Below are 18,117 nucleotides of genomic sequence, written 5' to 3' on the forward strand. Positions count from 1 at the left end.
CACCGCCCGGCCTGTTATAATTTCTTTTATAATTTCCTTAGCTTGTTGCCAAGTGATAGAAAAATCTTTCTCAAAACCTTTTTATTTTTTAAATGAATTTCTGAAGTTTCTAGCATATTTCCTACCAGTAGGTGGTCATTTTATCATTACTGTGCAAAAGGGTCATGGAGATCCATTATCGGATCTGTTATGTGTTATATACAATGGATCTTTTTCTTTTTCTTTTTTTTTTCTTTTTTTTAGTTTATTTAACTTTATTTTATATGCATTGATGTGAAGGTGTGGGATTCCCTGGAACTGGAGTTACAGACAGTTGTGAGCTGCCATGTGGGTACTAGGAATTAAACCTGGGTCCTCTGGAAGAGCAGCTGGTGCTCTTAACCACTGAGCCATCTCACCAGCCTCCACAATGGATGATTTCTATTTTTGCTTACTTGTTGTAGTTGAGTAAATAACAAAGTTGATTATGCATCATCTAGAGTAAATTCAGTGGTTTCAACATATGAAACAACTCTTCATATGGAGAGTAACTCAGTTAAAAGAGACTCTGTAATTCTCACTTTTGAATGGAGTGAAGAACTTTGAGTCACTTATTTTTCCTGCTTTAGAAAACCTACCTTTCAGCTAGGTAGTTGGTGGCACACGCCTTTAATCCCAGATCTCTGTGAGTTGGAAGCCAGGCTAGTCTATGGGGTGAGTTCCAGGACAGTCTCCAAAGCTACGCAGAAAAACCCTGTCTCCAAAAACAAAACAAAACAAAACAAACAAACAAAAAAACACCACACACAAACCCGCCTTTCCTGATATATTTGCATCAGTATAGAATGTAGGGGCTCTGGAAGTTGTGTTCCTTGAACAGTGTGAGGCAGGATCCAGTTCTTTTTATAAACTGAAGTCTCTTGCTTGTGGGATATTTGCTCCAAGCTGCTACCAAGGAGATGACCACAAGCTCTTTTTTTTTAAATGTTCATTTTCTGCCCATAGTGAGGTGATTTCAGCATTAGTAAAAGGTACCACAATGTTTTTTGGGTCTATTCCTGCTAATTGAGGAAGCCTCAATTTTTCTTTCAAAATCAATTCAGAAGCATTTTCTACATCATAGATCTTTATTTTACTCTGTGTGATTAAAAATATTCATTCTAAAATATCTTCTCTCAAGAATTCCTATAAAGAGAATGAATAGAAGATAAAATGCAGTCAAATTCTGGATCCAGGAGATACATGTGGGTCCTTTATCTTTTCCAGAGCCAGTTCTCCCCCTATTTAAGTCCTTATCACCTTGTAAGTTTGAAATAAATTGCTTCGTTCTTGAATTGTTAATCCAGTATGGTCCATAGCCAGCTAATATTCTCCAGCAATTTTTGAAAAATCATGTGCTAACGCTATTTCCTTGGTTTAAAGGTATGTGTCCTTTTTTGTTTGTTTGTTTAATTCCTTCGAGACAGGGTTTCTCTGTAGCTTTGGAGCCTGTCGTGGAACTTGCTCTTGTAGACCAGATCCGCCTGCCTCTGCCCTCCCCCAAGTGCTGAGATTAAAGATGTGTACCATCACCGCCGGACCTCCCCCCCCTTGCCCTTTTTTTGAGACAGGGTCTCACTGTGTTGTATAGCCCTGACTGGCCTGGAACTCACTATGTAGATCAAATTGGTCTCACGGCACAGAACAGACTCTTGTACTTTGCCTCTCAGTGCTGGGGTTAAAAGTATTCACTACCACACCCAGCTGCTTATGTTAGTAAAGTTTTATGGACTTCATGTGTGCTCATCATACACCCATTTCATCTTTCCAGGTATCGGAAACAGGCACTTAAATGGCATCCGGACAAAAATCCTGAAAATAAAGAAGAAGCAGAGCGGAAATTCAAACAAGTAGCTGAGGCATATGAGGTGTTATCAGATGGTAAGTAGCTCTGAGCTTGTGAAGGACAGGCGTTTCCAGAGATAGCAGAGCACAGACACAGGGTTTGTTTGCTCCCACCTAGATTGCTCTCCTTTCCAAAGGTTTTAATTTCCCTGTGGCCTTGCATCTGGTGCAGTTAACCACCAGTGTGGGGAGCTATAGGCTATGGGAAGATTTTCCTAGGGCTGGAGTTGAGAGGGAGAGGTTGGGTTTAACAACTCTTGTGTCCACTCCTGATCATCTGGACCTTATCTCTATTGTTTTACTGAAGGAGGACTTTATTAATGGGATTTTACTACTTGGATAATTTAAACTTTGATTCCCTTCTTTATATCTAGAGCATAGGAATTAGGAGAAGGGTTGTGTTTGCAATTAGGCGAAGGATTGATTAGCTGTCAGGGGCAGCCATCAAGTTTGTGTTTATGTTAAAGGAAAAATTTTGTATCCACAGGGCTGGGGACAGAGACTAGAAAAGTACTGCCCACATCCTAAGCACTATCCTGCTAGGCGGCCTGGCATGAGTCAATGCAGAGACTTGACTTGAAAGGGTTAGGTACTGATTCACTAACCACAGGAAACAACAAATAGGTTACTAGCTTTAAATATCTGTTTGTAGAAGGAACCTGAGGTAAAACTCACCATACCAGCCCACCGCATACAACCCCTTACATTTTCTGTACTCTGACGTGTCCCCTTCTTTCTCATTTTAAAAGGTAATCCAGCAAACTACTTCACAAGTATCTATTTTTTTACTTAATAAAGACACTGATAACTGAAATCCTACAAATTTGGTCTTAACACTGTTGGGCCTTTAATTCTCTTGTGGCGAGAGCATGGGCCTCAGCTTGTGCCACTGTTTTTTATAAGGGCTCTTATTAAAAATGGGTGGTTCTCACTTTGTCTCCCCTGTTGTAGAATGAGACTTTTGGGGGAGGGCAGAAGGATGAATACAAGTGGTCGCTGTGCTTCTGCGGTCCTACTCTGGAGTGCAAAGGAAGCAGGGTGTGTGTGGATACCAGCACAGCACCTGTGAGCCAACAGTGCCTTGCACAGGCAGTCTCTTATGGAGTGTGCTTACTGCTTTCCACACTACTTAAAGTTCCCTGGAATTTGTAGGGAAATTTGTAGCGCTTAAAAATTTGCCAACTAGTGTTTCAGGAAAGAGGGGAGAGTTAAGTAAGTCTCCTGCCTCTTTTTTAAACTCTGAACCTAGATTTAAAACTTGGGAGAAGTACTGACTGAATTTTGAGGGTTTGAAAGAACTTGCCCATAATAACTTTTTTTTCCCTCAAATTTAAAGCAAAAAAGCGGGACATCTATGACAAATACGGCAAAGAAGGATTAAATGGTGGAGGAGGAGGTATGTCAATAGATTTTCTCTTTGAAGATATAGGTCTTGACCAAGTTGTCCTTATTTGTTGAGTTCATGTGATTTGTACTTGATACTATCATCAATACAGGTTAGCCTAGAGAGTGTTAAATTTGGGTAGACATAGAGAAATGCTTATAATCTCAGCACCGTGGGGGACTGAGGCAGGACAGTGCCTGTCAATTGAGAGCCTTCCTGGTGGGTCTCAGGTCATGGTGTGATTCTAGTCCTTGTGTTTTGCCTCCTTAAAGGAAAAAAGAGAAGAAAAGAAAAACTGAACCAAAAGAGACTTAGATAGGAGCTTTGAGAGTTTAGGGCCAGCCTGCTTCTTTTACATAGTGAGACTTGTCCACACATTTGTCAAATTAGGATGTTTATGTTGAGCTATATATTGTGATAGATAACCTTACTGTGTTTTCATCAGTGAACTATTTAGGTTTAAGCAGCCTGTCTTATGAAAATGGTGCTCAGTAAATGAGTTGCTTCATCATGGTCCTTAGAATTCTTGCTGTGGGGTGCGGGAGAGATGGTTCAGTGGTTAAGAGCACTGGCTGCTCTTCCAAAGATCCTGAGTTCAATTCTCAGCAACCACATGGTGGCTCACTGCCATCTCTATGTAATAAGATCTGGTGCCCTTTTCTGGCCTGCAGGGATACATGCAGACAGAATACTGTATACACAATTGATAGATAAATCTTAAAAACAAAACAAAACGAAACAAGCAACTTTGACCTAATATGCACAAATTATACCTATGGAGAAATTGGTGGAGTAAATATATTATTTGCTTTGGCTTCATAAGCCTTTATGATTAGTGGACAATGATTTATTCACATGTTTTGGAGATGGAAGCAGTTCTGTCGACAGATTGGGGAAGAATTAGACCCGCGCACACAATGCAGTCAATGCTAGGCAAGTGCAGTTAGCATCAATAAGGCTGTGGTGTTTAGAATCCCAGATGTATGGAATATTTTCTCTTTTAGACCGTGAAGCATACAATGATTGAACAAATGTTGCTTAGAAATGCCAGAATTCAAAGGCTAAACACTTTACTGTGCTCGTATATATAGGTGGAAGTCATTTCGACAGTCCGTTTGAGTTTGGCTTCACATTCCGGAATCCAGATGATGTCTTCAGAGAATTTTTTGGTGGAAGGGACCCATTTTCATTTGACTTCTTTGGTAAGTAGCTACTTTGGTCCATCCTTCTGTCTGGCTTGGTGAGATCTTAGGTGCCCTTTGTTTTGCACTTAATACTGTGCCATGTTACTAACCTTTATTTTCACAGACCATTGGAATCCGTTATTTTCTGCCAATCTTTTCAGAGCCTTTGAATTTGTGACTTCAACAATAAAAGAGTTTAGTGTATTTTTTTCCCTCTTCCATGTATATTGTTGTATTTTAGTTCATTTGTTTTTGCCTTCCAGTGAATTCATATTTGGGACAGTACAGGATGTTGGAAATATGATCTTAAATGTTTCATCTTGTTTTAAAGAATTTTATTTCTTGCTTGTGTTAAGGATTTGAACTCAGGACCTTGGATATACTGACGACTCTTAGTACTGAGCTACCACCATTCCACGAGCTAGCTAGTTTGTGTATCAATTTGTGAGTTTGTGAGATTCACTAAACATCATAGATACTGTTCAGAACATACAGGTTCCATAAACACAGCCTTTTCTAACTTACTACAGTCCCCTTTGGAGTTGTGAAGAGGAGTTGCCCCTAGAGCAAGACAGGAGGAATCAGGAGTGTTGATTGTGATGTTGTTAAAGGAGATGGTGTTAGGTGAGCAACTGTTGGATTGTGGTAAATAGATTCTCCCATCTTGTGCCTTGATGCCCGACCCTATGCCTTTTCCATATCTTTGTTGGTTGCCAGTTACTAGTGATGTTCTGTATTGTTGAGACCTATTTGAGTGTTCGACAGGGGAGGTCAGGGTTGGACGTGCGGTTGCGGCCTCTTGTCTGAGCGCACTGAGAGGGAAATACATCCTGTGTGGCTGAAGAGACTCGAACATCAGCAGCAACTCCACAAGAGGAAAAAAGACAGTTTTGTCTACCAGTAATACCAGAGGGAGACAGGTGGGAGCCCTGCATGACTTGTTGTAGTTGTGAAGAGGAACAAGTCACCCTGGATCTGGTAGGTTTTAGACTTTTCATGTTGTGATCCTGTAGTAGATCTCGGTGTGTGCCTGCATGCATTTGATTGGTTTTCTATCTTGCCTTCCCTTGGGAAGGAAAATAGTGAATGTGTCAGAGAGAGCATGCTCATTCCTAACTGAAATGAAATAGGAGTAAGATCTTAGGAGTAGGAAAAAGGTTGCTGCAAGTGAGGTTAGGGATGGAGTGGTTTGATAGAAGACCACACCGAAGGTTCCCTTCAAACAAATTAGTAAGTGTGACGCCAATAACACAAAGATTGTGGGGCATTTAAAATTACAGATTAAGGAATAGCCCACTAGTAGTACACAGTATGAATTTGGCTTAGCAGGTAGACATCTGTCACCAAACAGGACCTGAATTTGGTGCTTGAGTATTTGTACAGGAACACACTAATAAATAAATGTGTGTTTAAAAAGATGTAATGATTTAAAGTCTCTAATTCTAGCCTTTTATGTACATACTTCAGACAAAGCAATGAGTAATTTTTAATAGGATAGAAGTGAACATTATTGTATCCTATGTCACCTGAATGTTGAAGTGCAGATGTAACTCTAAGAAACTAAAACCAGCTAGATGTGATCATGCTCAGCTGCAGGACCAGCTCTTGGAACAGCATACTGCGTTCCAAGGCAGCCAACCCTGCCTTGCAGTAGTCTGTCTCTAGAAGTAAAAACAACAATAAAAAGTTAGCCATTAGTAAATTCTACCTTGTTTGGTGGTGGGACAGAGTTGTGTTGGATAGTCTGTTCTGATGTCTTTGCTGAGTAGAAGAACAGCTTGTCTTTTGCAGCTTGGCCATTCATAAGATGAAGGAGGCCTACTTTTCTTTTTCTCAGGAGGTTAGGCATCCCCTTGATAAAGAAAAATTGAAGCCTGTTGTGTGGTGCACATTTTTATAATTCAGAACTTGGGAAACTGAGGCAGAAAATGAATTTGATGCCGTTTAAGGCTGCATAGTGGGTTTTTGTTTGTTTTTGAAGTCAGGACTTCTCTGTGTTACTGCCTTGGAACTTGCCCTGTAGATCAGGCTGGCTTCCAACTCACTGAGATGATTCCCCCTGCCTCTTCCTCCCTGGTGCTGGTATTAAAGATAAACAACACCATGCCTGGCTACATAAAGTCTTGTAAACAACAACAAAAGACTAAAAACAAATCTCATCTGGGGCGGATGTTAGTGGTGATGCTTGCCTAGTATGTATGAAGCCTGTAAACTGTCACAGGAAAGAAGTTTTGTGTCTGTATGCCCACATGCTCTTTCCTTTTTAGTCAATTACATGGTCCATGATTGTTTTCCTTGAGAAAAAGAATCTGACATTCCATCTAGCCTTTGGACAGCTCCTTTATTTTGAAGGTATATAGTAGAGCTTTTAATTAGATAAGCTTAGGTTTTTTATCAGTAGTGCAAGAATGTATTAGGCTTGCTGAGGTCTGTTCTATCTCAGGTATCGGTCAGGTAGGCACTCCCTTCCTGCATTGCCTTGATGAGTGTGGCAGTGATACTTATTCAATCCATTCTTGTAGGTCTTCTAGGGGACTTCCATTTTCAGGCAGTAAGGATTTTCGCACAGGAAAAGAAGCTGCTCCATGGCTACTACGTGTATGAGGTGACCGTGCAGCCTGCTGGTGGTATGTGGAGTGCAGACTGGGTCCTTCATGCAGGGCTGGGGACCTAGTACACGGCCAGCAGCATCCAGAGTCCTTGTAAACCCAGTTACAGTCTATTGATTGTAGCCAGTTAATTTTCATACACCCAACTTCTATATTCCTCCTATATTTTGGGGGAGGGTTTTGGTTTTTCAGACTAGTTCTAGATCTATTATAAATAGGCTGGATATAGTGAAATGTAGTGTGCTTGTTTTAGCTACTGGGAAACTGAGACAGAAGGTTCCTGAATTTGAGGCTATTCAAAGTTTTATAGACCTAATCCCTATCCCTTTTCTGTCTCCCCAAAAGTCATTTTTAAGATTTTGTTTTAAAGCGTAGTCCAGGCTGTTCCTGTATTCCTGGTGAGCCTTCCATGTGCTGGGATTGATCACACAATGTCCTTATGTTCGGTTGTTAGGTACTGTTGAGCTAGCTACACTGTGCTCAAAATTTTCAGGTCTCTTACTCTGGTGATGGGGTCCTCAGATTTAGAGACTTAGAGCAGGAAGATGCTTTGAGATCCTGCAGGAGACGAAACACCTTTCTCTGTGATCAGCCGCTTTTTCAGGAAGGCCTGTATAGGCACTTCCCACAAGGAGCTCAGTAGTGGAGGGGATGTATGTGGAATGGCCTTTACATTTCCCAGACTATGGGTCTCACCCACAAATGAGCCTTTCTTGAAATATTGATTGAAACAGGAAGTGTATTAATTTGAATTAGGATGATCTATCTCTTCATGTGTTTTATTAACCCAGAACAGCACTACTTGTGTCCTGGTTATGTAAACCTAGTAGTGTAAGACCGACAGTTACCCAGTAGTGGTCTTTTGATTCTTATTAGTTACGACAGGAAGTATTTCTTAGAGAACTGTGGGTTGCACGCCACATTTTATTTTCGTTTTCACTTTAGAACGTCCAAACTGCCTTTGTCGTTGTTGGCAGAGGATCTTTCCTCTCTCTCCCTTGACCACTTAGTGTGTTCTTTCTTCACAAAGTCTTGTGAACTCTGGGGAAGGAAGGAGTAGGCTACTGGAAAAGCCCATGGTGAGGAGAACCTTGGAAAGAGACCTTTGGGGGAGGGCGATTGTGTGGAGGGTAATTTTCTGAGCCATAAATTTACTGTAGTGAGTCAGTCATTTTACTCCCCAGGATTCGAGGAAGTGGCCAGTGAGGACTTGGAGCCTAGTGAAGAACTAGACCAGCCCTGTTTTGAGGAGTCAGTAGAAGACGCCCTGAGTGACGAGCACAGTGAGGTTTTGGATGTGATATCCAGTGAGGAGCTGGACCTTAGTGAAGATGAGTCAAGTGAAGGCTGTAGCTGGGGCCAGGGCGGACTTCTCAGTGAGGACCTGGACCTCGTCTCCAGCGAGGAGGAAGCCGAGGAGCTCAGCGAGGAGTATGAGGAGCTGCTGAGCGAGGAGGAGCACAGTGGGCCGGAACCCGAGGCGCTGCTTGTTCAACAATAAACAAAAAGAAATGGCCTGGGTCTCTCTTTTATAAGAAGATTTATTTTATTTAAAATTTATCTAGAATAAAAAGAAATTGCTTCTATCACCACCATGTTGTATGTGGTCAGATTACCAGAGTTGACCTGGAGACCAGGGAGGGGAGGAGGCCCAGATACTCCAGGCCAACCCTCTTTGTAGGATGACTGGGCTAGCAGCCCAGATTGCTGTAACAAAAGACTCAGTCTTAGTGGTTAAACAACAAACTTCTCAACGTGCAGGTCCAAGGTAAAGGTATGCCAGGGTCTCCTGTAGCTGAAGCAGATGTGACTCTGCACACCATCTCACAGGCCAGTTTCTCCTGTGACCATGCTGATCCGATCCCTGGTCCATGAGTTCATTTGATCCTGGTTACTTCAGGGAGGTAGCTGCTAGTAAGAGCTCTGCAAGACTCAAGAGTTGTTTAGGTTTAAATCCTAGCCTATAGTTTAGGAGCTTGTAATAAACTAAGAAGTTTATTACTAGACTGGGGATGTTCGAAAAGTTGGAAGTTAAAAAAATGTAATGCAGAGATGAGAGTGGAAGCAATACTTACTGCACATGGTTTGTTGATTACATCTTCGGCATGATCACAGGTGTCCTTAATTGCTTTAAAAAAAGTACAATTTTCTCGTGGGATTTGAGAGCAGAGGATAAGATTTTAAAGTCTATAGACCATTTAACTTCCAGCTAGTTATTAAATACAACATTATTGGCTTTTAGACTACAGTTTGCCTGTATCTTTCATTGGCTTCCTTGCTTGTTCTAAAGAACAATGGTCCCATTGTTGAGGTAGGTGTGAGGCCACATTAAATTAGAGATTGATAATAACCATGAAGAAGGAGGATGGAGGCTGCTCTGGTGGTGTTTGGGATGAACAAGGTGATTTCAAGAGTGCTGAGTGAGGTCGAGGGTGTGATATTGGAAGTGTTCTCGAGGCTTGTGTTCTTTACTGTAGGAGTCTGACACCTGGCCACTCTCACAGTATTCTTGAGGTTTTCATGTACTTTTTGAGGTTTTTCTGTAGCATTTCCTATTCAATATTTAACCTCCCTCTCTCAACCAAGTGTGAAGGAAACAAGTACCTTTTTTGGTAGCATATTTAATACATACATTGAGACCAGGGTCATTCCACATGGCCCCACCTAGCCTGGAATTTGCTATGTAGACCAGCCTTGCCTCAAACTCAATATCCTTTCTTTGCTTCCCACGAGCTAAGATTAAAGGGGTGGGCACCACACTTGACTTAGTCTACACATTTTTTATGTTGTGTTCATGTCATCAGACAACTCACAGGTGAGCATAACAACCTTTGGGTGTCCATGACTTTCTGAGTAAGTAGTTCAGTTAATTCTCAGCTTTCTGCTGTGAATTTAGGGAACAGTGGCCTTGTCTTGCCCTTTAGTTTACATTGAGGGGAAAGGTAAGCAGCAGTTTCACTTGTGAGAGAGAGCAGTTAGCACTGGGGGGCAGTTGGGTGATAATCCTGTCGCCAGGGCTCCTCATCATGAAGTAGACCAATTGTACACAAAATCACTTAGAAGTTGGAAGTGACTGAGAATTTAACATACTTGATGCCATCGTGGGTGCCATGTGGTTTTGTGTGGTCCCTTGCTGTGGTTTTTGTTTCTGTTAGTATGAGTAGTAATTTTGCACTCTTGAAATGTAAAAGATACCACTTGTAGAATTGTAGTTGCAATGAGTAAGTGCTTTAATTTTAGCTCTTAGGCAGTAGGATTAGTGTTGCTCTGTGTGTCTCTTTAGAATGACTGCCATTTTTTTCTTTTTCTCTTCTTAAATTTATTTTTATTTTATGTGCACTGGTGTTCTGTCTGCATGTATGTCTGTGTGAGGGAATCAGGTTGCTTGGAACTGAAGTTACAGACAGGTGCTGTGAATCTAACTCAGGTCCTCTGGAAAAGCAGCTGGTGTTTTTAAGTGCTGAGTCATCTTTCCTGGCCTGTAGCTTTCCTTTGTCTTTGCTTGAGAACTGGTTTCACTATATGACCCTGGCTAGCTGAGAATTTATAGCTGTCCTTTTGCCTCCTTAGCCCTAGGATTAGGCGCATGTGCACCTGCTTAGCAGTTTGGGGTGAGGTAGCTCACAGGGAATGGCCCAGGCTGGCCTTGGAAGCCCTACCTCTCAAGTGCTGAGGTTTTAAACCTGGGCACCTGTGTAGAATTGGTAATTTATTTGCTTTTTTTTTTATTTTTTTATTTTCGAGACAGGGTTTCTCCATAGCTTTTGATTCCTATCCTGGAACCAGCTTTTTCTAGACCAGGCTGGCCTCGAACTCACAGAGGTCTGCCTTCCTCTGCCTCCCGAATGAATTTATTTACTTTTAAAGTAACACAGTTTTGTTAGACGTAAGGAGTACCATGGTGTATTGTTAGAGGTAAGGAGTACCATGGTGTATTGTATGCTTTTTTGTATGTTTTCCCCTTGATTCTTGGCGGCTTTTGTATTTGGGTGTTGCTGTGGAAGCACAGGGATGGAGTGTTTGGCCTGTGAGACACTGGTACATTCTCCCTGCAGTGGAGCTGTGTTGGTTGAGTACATACATGATTTTGCTCCTGGGCTTTTCCATTGGGAGTTCACACCAGCATTAAATTTGAAGCTAGCAGCCCCTAAAATTTAAAATGTTTCAGCAGTCTAACACATTTACTTCTTTAGGTTTTTGTTACCTTTTATACTACTCAGGGTGGTGTGTGGTTTTCCCCTTCCACTTAGAGATGTTTTGTTAGTCATTCTGGAGTGCAGGTTTCTTCAGTGTCAGAAAGTTTCTCCTTAAAACCTTTTTAAAATTTTATGTGTATGGGTGTTTCCTGCATGTAGATGGGTGCATACCTGGTGCTTGAAGAGGCCAGAAGAGGAGGGCCTGACCTGAGAAGTGAATGGTTCACTTCTCTGACCCTGAGAAGTGAATGGTTGTGAGCCAGCACGTGTACGTGAGGGAACTGAGCTCCCTGGGTACTCCGGAAGAGCAGGCCATGCTCTAACCAGCTGAACTATTTTCAACCCCTCTCAAAAAGTATTTTTATAGCCGGGCAGTGGTGGCGCACGTCTTTAATCCCAGCACTCAGGAGGCAGAGGCAGGCGGATCTCTGTGAGTTCGAGACCAGCCTGGTCTACATACAAGAGCTAGTTCCAGGACAGGCTCCAAAACCACAGAGTGTAGTAATAGGAGCGGTGGGGCTGTGTCCCCAGCACCCCAGCCGCACCCAGGCCACCTGGCTAGCTTATGCCCCGAAATAATTACACAGACACTGTATTCTTTTAAACACCGCTTGGCCCATTATATCTAGCCTTTTCTCGGCTAACTCTCGCACCTGGACTAGCCCATCTCTAATAATCTGCTGTAGCCCACAAGGTGGCTTACCAGGGAGATTCTAGCCTATGTCCATCCTGGGTTGGAGCTTCATCGTGTGTGCCTCAGAGAGCAGAGCTCTTGCCTCTGCCCACAAGAGTGGAGCATTGTGTCTCTCCGAGGCCTCTGCCCTTGAGAGGAGAGCTGTCGAGTCTCTGTCTGAGGTGTCTTACCTCACTTCCTCTTCCGCCCAGCTTTCTGCTCCGTTCACTCCTCCCACCTACGTTCTAACCTATCAGGGCAAGCAGCTTCTTTATTTAATCAACCAATGACACTCCTCCCACCTACGTTCTAACCTATCAGGGCAAGCAGCTTCTTTATTTAATCAACCAATGACCTTCCTCCATCAACAGAGAAACCCTATCCCGAAAAAAACAAAACAAAACAAAAAAAAAGTATTGTTATATTAAAGTGTGTCGGGGGGCTGTTGGAGGTCAGGACATTTTGCAGTAGTTTTCTCTATGATAGTTCCAAGAATTGTACTCATGGAGGCAGTATTTCTCCACTGAGGTATCTTAGCAGTCCTTTTTTTTTCATTCTTTGAGACAGGGTTTTGTTATTATGTTACAGCCCCAGCTGGCTTCTAACTTGTGATCTCATCATCTTCCTGAGTGTTACTAGAGAATGCATATATTTTAAAGGATTTTATTTATTTACTATGTATACAATGTTCTGTCTGCATGTATACTTGCATGCCTGAAGAGGGCACCAGGTCTCATTACAAATGGTTGTGGTTGCTGGGAATTGAACTCAGGATCTTTGTAAGAACAATCAGTGCTCTTAACCTCTGAGCCATCTCTCCAGCCCCACCTAACATATGTTAAGCAAGTGCTCCACCACTGAGCTACACTGCAGACCCCAGATAATCCAGAACAGTAATTAATCCAGAAAAGTAATTAAGGAGAAATTGTAGGTTACAGTTCTTGAGTTTAGTATAAATGGGTCCTTTTATATTGTTTTGTATCCTTATAAAAACAATAACAAAATAAAACTTAAGCATTTTCAAAATAAAGACATAATTGGAGCAGGCATAAGGTCCTTAGCTAATCTAATAAAAACACTGCTGTGCAAGCCTGATGACCTGCTGCATCCATGGACACATTGTGTACACAGAAATAAGACAAAAACTTGGTTAGTTTTAGATGGGCTGTGGAGAATTTTTCTTGCTAATGATGTGGGTTGACCCCAGCTTGTGAATTATCACATAATGTGTTTTTGATGCTTTTAATTGTGGTGACAGTCCAGGACATCAGAGCCCTAGGCTGGTTTCAAACTTAGCTATGTTGCCAATGCCTGAGCATCTGGTCCCCCTGCCTCTTCTAAGTGCTGGGTTCACAGTTGGTGGGCAGGGACCTCTAAGGCTTTGTACTAAACTCCAGTTGAGATATTTTAGATAGTTTTTTTTTTGTTTGTTTTTTGTTTTGTTTTTAAATACAGGGTCTTGCCAGGTGGTGGCATACACCTTTAATCCCAGCCCTCAGTAGGTAGAGGCAGGCAGAACTCCAGGAGTTTCAGGAGCCAGCCTAGTCTACAAGAACTAGTTCCAGGACAGGCTCCAAATCTACAGAGAAACCCTGCCTAGGGAAAAGAAAAAAAAGACATCCTGCTGTCACAGTTCAGACAGCCCTTAATTCCGTTTGTTTACAATGTATTTAAACCTCCCTGCCTTGAGGCTGGGGCAGAGCAGTTCCTGTTGGTGGACGTGAGAAGTTCCTTTCATCCAACCATGTCAGACCTTGGAAGAGGCTAGCTAACATGGACCGTTGAGTCCTGTTTTCTTGAACTCAGCTTTAGGCAGAGCTGTGTAGAGTTGAATTCTAATTGGTCTTAATAGTAAAAACCCAGAGTCAGATATCCGGGTCAATGCTGAAAGATCAGAGAAGTAGCCAGCCAGTATAGAAGAAACCTTTTACCTCTACTGAATCCTCAGACCGAATGGTGTCTGAAACCTATGATTGAATCCTCCTGCCTTATTCCTTTCTCTGCCCAGCCATACATATCACTTCCCATTACCACCTCCCTAGTGCTGGGACTAAAGGTGTGAGCCATCACCACTTGGCTCTGTTTTTCTTTTAGACATATTCAATCCATTTAAAAGTGTGCCACCACTATGGCTGACTACTGTGGCTAGCTCGGCACTCTGATCTTCAGGCAAGCTTTATTTGTTAAATAAAACTTGACCAGCTTAAGAGCTGCCTGGCCAGTCTTATTCAGAATAACCTTGACCAGCTTGTGCCTCTGATCAGTGTGCATCCCCGACTTTCTGGAGTACCCCAAGCCTTTGCTCTGGTTCCTGTGTTCTAATCCTGATCTTCCTTTTTGGAGGAATGGCTTGTTATAGATAGACCCTGTCGGGAACCAGGACTCACTGGTGTTCATCTGACTGCAGGCAGACCCAGTTCTTATTTTGTTCTCTTGTCATTTATACGCCTATGACTCTTTCTGCATGCAGTTGCGTTTGAAAGTATGTAGTGTATGATTTTTCACAGTTTTCCGACTTCTCCTAGGGGAAATAAAAGCACTAAGGCAAGATTAAAAAGTAGTAACTGGGCTGGAGAGATGGCTAGGTTCACAACCAAAAAATAAGGTATTAACTATAAATACTATGTTGTTAGTTGCCATAATAAAAAACTGAACTTGCTGCTGACTTTAGATTGTAGTGCTGATACATGTTAGATGTAGAGTATTATTGCTGAGTCATTGATTGGTGCTCCTCCCCCACCCTGTTTCTCTAGCCGTGGCCGGCTTGGAACTCCTGTAGACCAGGCTGGCTGCTTCGAACCCAGATCCTCCTGCCTCTGCCTCCTGAGTGCTGGCCACCATGCCTAGCTGTTTAAGCCTACTTTTCAGGAACATCATCGTGTTTTCAGTTAAGTGATGGTCATTTGTCACAGGCAGAGTATTTCAAGATTCTACTGGTCTTACAAAAATTTCAGATTCTTGTGTGTTCCTATGAGTGTCTTACCTGCCTGTGTTGTGTATCACATGGGTACTGCCCCTGGAGGCCAGGAGAGGGTGCCAGTATCTCCTGGAACTGGAGTTGAGATGGTTGTCCACCTCCCTCCGTTCCATGTAGGTGCTAGGAACTGAACCTGTAAGAACACCAGATGCCTTTAACCTCTGAGTCAGCTCTCCAGCCTTATTTGGTAAAAATTTCTGAGCCGTCACATTGAACAGAAATGAGAAAGGAATTTTTGGGACTGCTTCATCAGGCTTACCAGCAATTAACATCCACCTGTTGCTGCTCTATTGGAGCTTTTGTAGACCAGGTTTGCCTGGGATTCAGAAATGTGTGTCTCAGCTAGGACTAAAGGTGTGGACCACTCGAAATTATTTTGGAGAAAGCATCTCTGGCTATCTGGAAAAGTATGTAAGGTTGGAGGCTGGAGAGACAGATGGCTCTTTCTTTGCAAAAGATCGGTTTCAGAACTCAAGTCAGGCATCTCACAACTGTCTTTTTAACTCCAACTCCATGGTGACAGGATGCTTCAGGCCTCTGCACATGCACCCAACAAATACAAAGACGTGTGTACAGAAAATAATTTAAAAAGCACACATCAGATTTGAGACAATATTTTCTGAGGAACCTAATTGTATGCTGAGAAAAAAACTTTGTTGAATGGCCTTCTGAAGGCTTGATAAAGAGCCAGGTGTTTATGGTTACATTGTTCTCATTATGAGTCTGGTCATTTGCTTTGTGGCATTGGTTTTTTTTTGGAATGACAAGCAGTTAGTGGAAGTGTTGGGCATGTGCTCCAGACCTGCTAAGAGCTGTTCTCTTATTAAGATATTTGTTCCTAATGGACTAATGTATATCAAGACATTAACCTATTTTTCTTCTCCTAAGGAAAAATAAACTTGAAATTATTTTTATAACACAAATTTTCATTTGTTTCTTAGAAGACCCATTTGATGACTTTTTTGGGAGCCGAAGGGCTTCCCGAGGAAATAGAAGCCGAGGTACAGGCTCGTTTTTCTCTGCCTTCAGTGGATTTCCTTCTTTTGGAGGTGGATTTCCTGCTTTTGACACAGGTATTAAAGCCCTAGATTATTGAGTCTGAACAAGTCTTTTAGCTAGCACAGTGTGAAGTTTGTAGGGGACTGGGTAATGGGTCTCTTATTTCCTGTCCAGGGGGGGGGTGTAGACAGTAATGCCTGTAATCCTATGTATGACTCGATGCCAGCTGAGGAAGATTTCTATGGGGTCAGGCTGGGGTTTGTAATGACACCTTGTCTCAACACAAGAAGAGACATGGCTACCATTGTGGGAATGTGGGGCATGTAGTTTCCCCTGCATTAAGGTGCTTATAAGGTTTTGCCCCAACTGTGAAGTACATGCTGGTTTTTCAAAGTCTGTATATAAGAAAACAAGGGGCATTATTTCCATCTTGGAAAAAAGTTCTATTGTTTTACATGAGTATTTGGGCAAATGCACACCATTTGGGTTTGTTTGGAGACCAGAGGGAGATCGCCTTCCACAAGAGTTCTCGGTATGAAACTGAGGTCATCAGGCTTATGTTTTGTTTTTCAAGGTAGAGTTTCTCTGTGTAACAGCTCTAGCTATCCTGGAACTAGCTCTATTGACCAGGCTGGCCTTGATCCGTCTGCCTCTCTCTGCCTCCCAAGTGCTGGGACTAAAGGTGCATGCATGCCATCACTGCCTGGTCCGGTCATCAGGTTTTTTTTTTTAATTTTTTTAAATATTTATTTATTATGTATACAATATTCTGTTTGTGTGTCTGCCTGCAGGCCAGAAGAGGGCATCAGATCTCATTTCAGATGGTTGTGAGCCACCATGTGGTTGCTGGCAATTGAACTCAGGACCTTTGGAAGAGCAGGCAATGCTCTTAAATGCTGAGCCATCTCTCCATCAGGTTTTAATGGCAAACTTATCTACTGACAAAGAACCTTAGAGTGGTTCTTAACCTGTGGCTTGTGACCCCTTGAGCTTGTCAAACAACCCTTTTGCAGGCTCACCTAAGCCCATCACAGAACACACATATTTACATTCTTATTCATAACAGCAGCAAAATTATAGTTATGTAGTAGCAATGAATATAATTTTATGGTTAGGGTTACCACAACATAAGGAGCTGTATTAAAGGGTTGCAAGATTAGAAAGGCTGAAAACCACTGCTCTAAAAAAAAAATCATTAGTAATAATAATATTGAAAAAAGTAAACAAAAACTCCAAAAAACAAAAAGTAAACAAAACTTAATTTCTTTATTTTGATGCTCATTTCCTGTGGGCACCACCAGTCTTAGAGCTTAGATGATTGAGACATGCCTAGGAATGCGAGCTGTATGGTGTGAACATTTGGGAAACAAGAAAAGTTCTAAGCAGGTGGTGATGGCACACTCAGGAGGCAGAGGCAGGTGGATAACTCTTGAGTTTGATGTAGCCTGGTATACAGAGTGAGTTCCAGGACAACCAGGGCTACACAGAAACCCTGTCTTGAACCCCACCCCTCAAAAAAGTTAGAGATTACTTGTATTTGTGGAATGTGTGGGCACTTGTGGGGGAGCATGTGGTATACATAGAGATGGGGAGAGCATTCAGTCTCCTACCGTGGCTGTAGGGGGTCAAACTCGGGACGACTAGTTCCTTAGCCCACCAAGCCATCTAACTGGCCTTCTTTGAGGCTTAATAAGTTTTGAACTTAGTAATTTTTGCATGAATACTTGACATATGCTGTCTTTAACTGTATTTTCTGTTTCTCCGTAGGATTCAGTTCGTTCGGGTCACTAGGACACGGGGGTCTCACTTCATTCTCTACAGCATCATTTGGTGGCAGCGGAATGGGCAACTTCAAATCAATATCAACTTCTACCAAGATAGTTAATGGCAAAAAAATCACTACAAAGAGGTATTTATTAATGAATCTGTTTACTTTTGAGGTAGTGATGTCACCTAGACCAGAAACTCATTCAGATTCAGAGTCACCTGACTCTTCCCCCCAGTGCATTAAATGCTCAGTCAAGATCTTGAAGTTTTTGGTTGCAATACTGTGGTTAGAGGTTTGCGACACCACTATTCTTTTTTTGTTTGTTTGTTTTTTGTTTTTCGAGACAGGGTTTCTCTGTGGCTTTGAAGCCTGTCCTGGAACTAGCTCTGTAGACCAGGCTGGTCTCGACCTCACAGAGACCCGCCTGCCTCTGCCTCCCGAGTGCTGGGATTAAAGGCGTGCGC

The 18,117-nt window shown here is 42.3% G+C and overlaps 1 protein-coding gene across 3 annotated transcripts in view; it reads left to right on the forward strand.

Annotated features, from left to right (window-relative positions):
* Positions 1-18,117, forward strand: part of Dnajb6 (DnaJ heat shock protein family (Hsp40) member B6) — a 58,399-nt gene that overhangs the window by 19,750 nt on the left and 20,532 nt on the right. For 2 of the 3 annotated variants that reach the window (XM_005367468.3, XM_026789393.1), the window contains exons 3-7: positions 1,790-1,899; positions 3,200-3,259; positions 4,339-4,449; positions 15,828-15,959; positions 17,653-17,794. In XM_005367468.3, coding sequence (XP_005367525.1) covers positions 1,790-1,899; positions 3,200-3,259; positions 4,339-4,449; positions 15,828-15,959; positions 17,653-17,794 — 555 coding nt within the window. Of the gene's footprint in view, positions 1-1,789; positions 1,900-3,199; positions 3,260-4,338; positions 4,450-6,953; positions 7,059-8,224; positions 8,630-15,827; positions 15,960-17,652; positions 17,795-18,117 lie in introns of those variants that run through there. The other variant, XM_013353891.2, reaches the window with a different exon arrangement.

The sequence above is a fragment of the Microtus ochrogaster genome, unplaced genomic scaffold (assembly GCF_000317375.1).
Source record: "Microtus ochrogaster isolate Prairie Vole_2 unplaced genomic scaffold, MicOch1.0 UNK18, whole genome shotgun sequence".
In the NCBI taxonomy this organism is placed as follows: Eukaryota; Metazoa; Chordata; class Mammalia; order Rodentia; family Cricetidae; genus Microtus; species Microtus ochrogaster.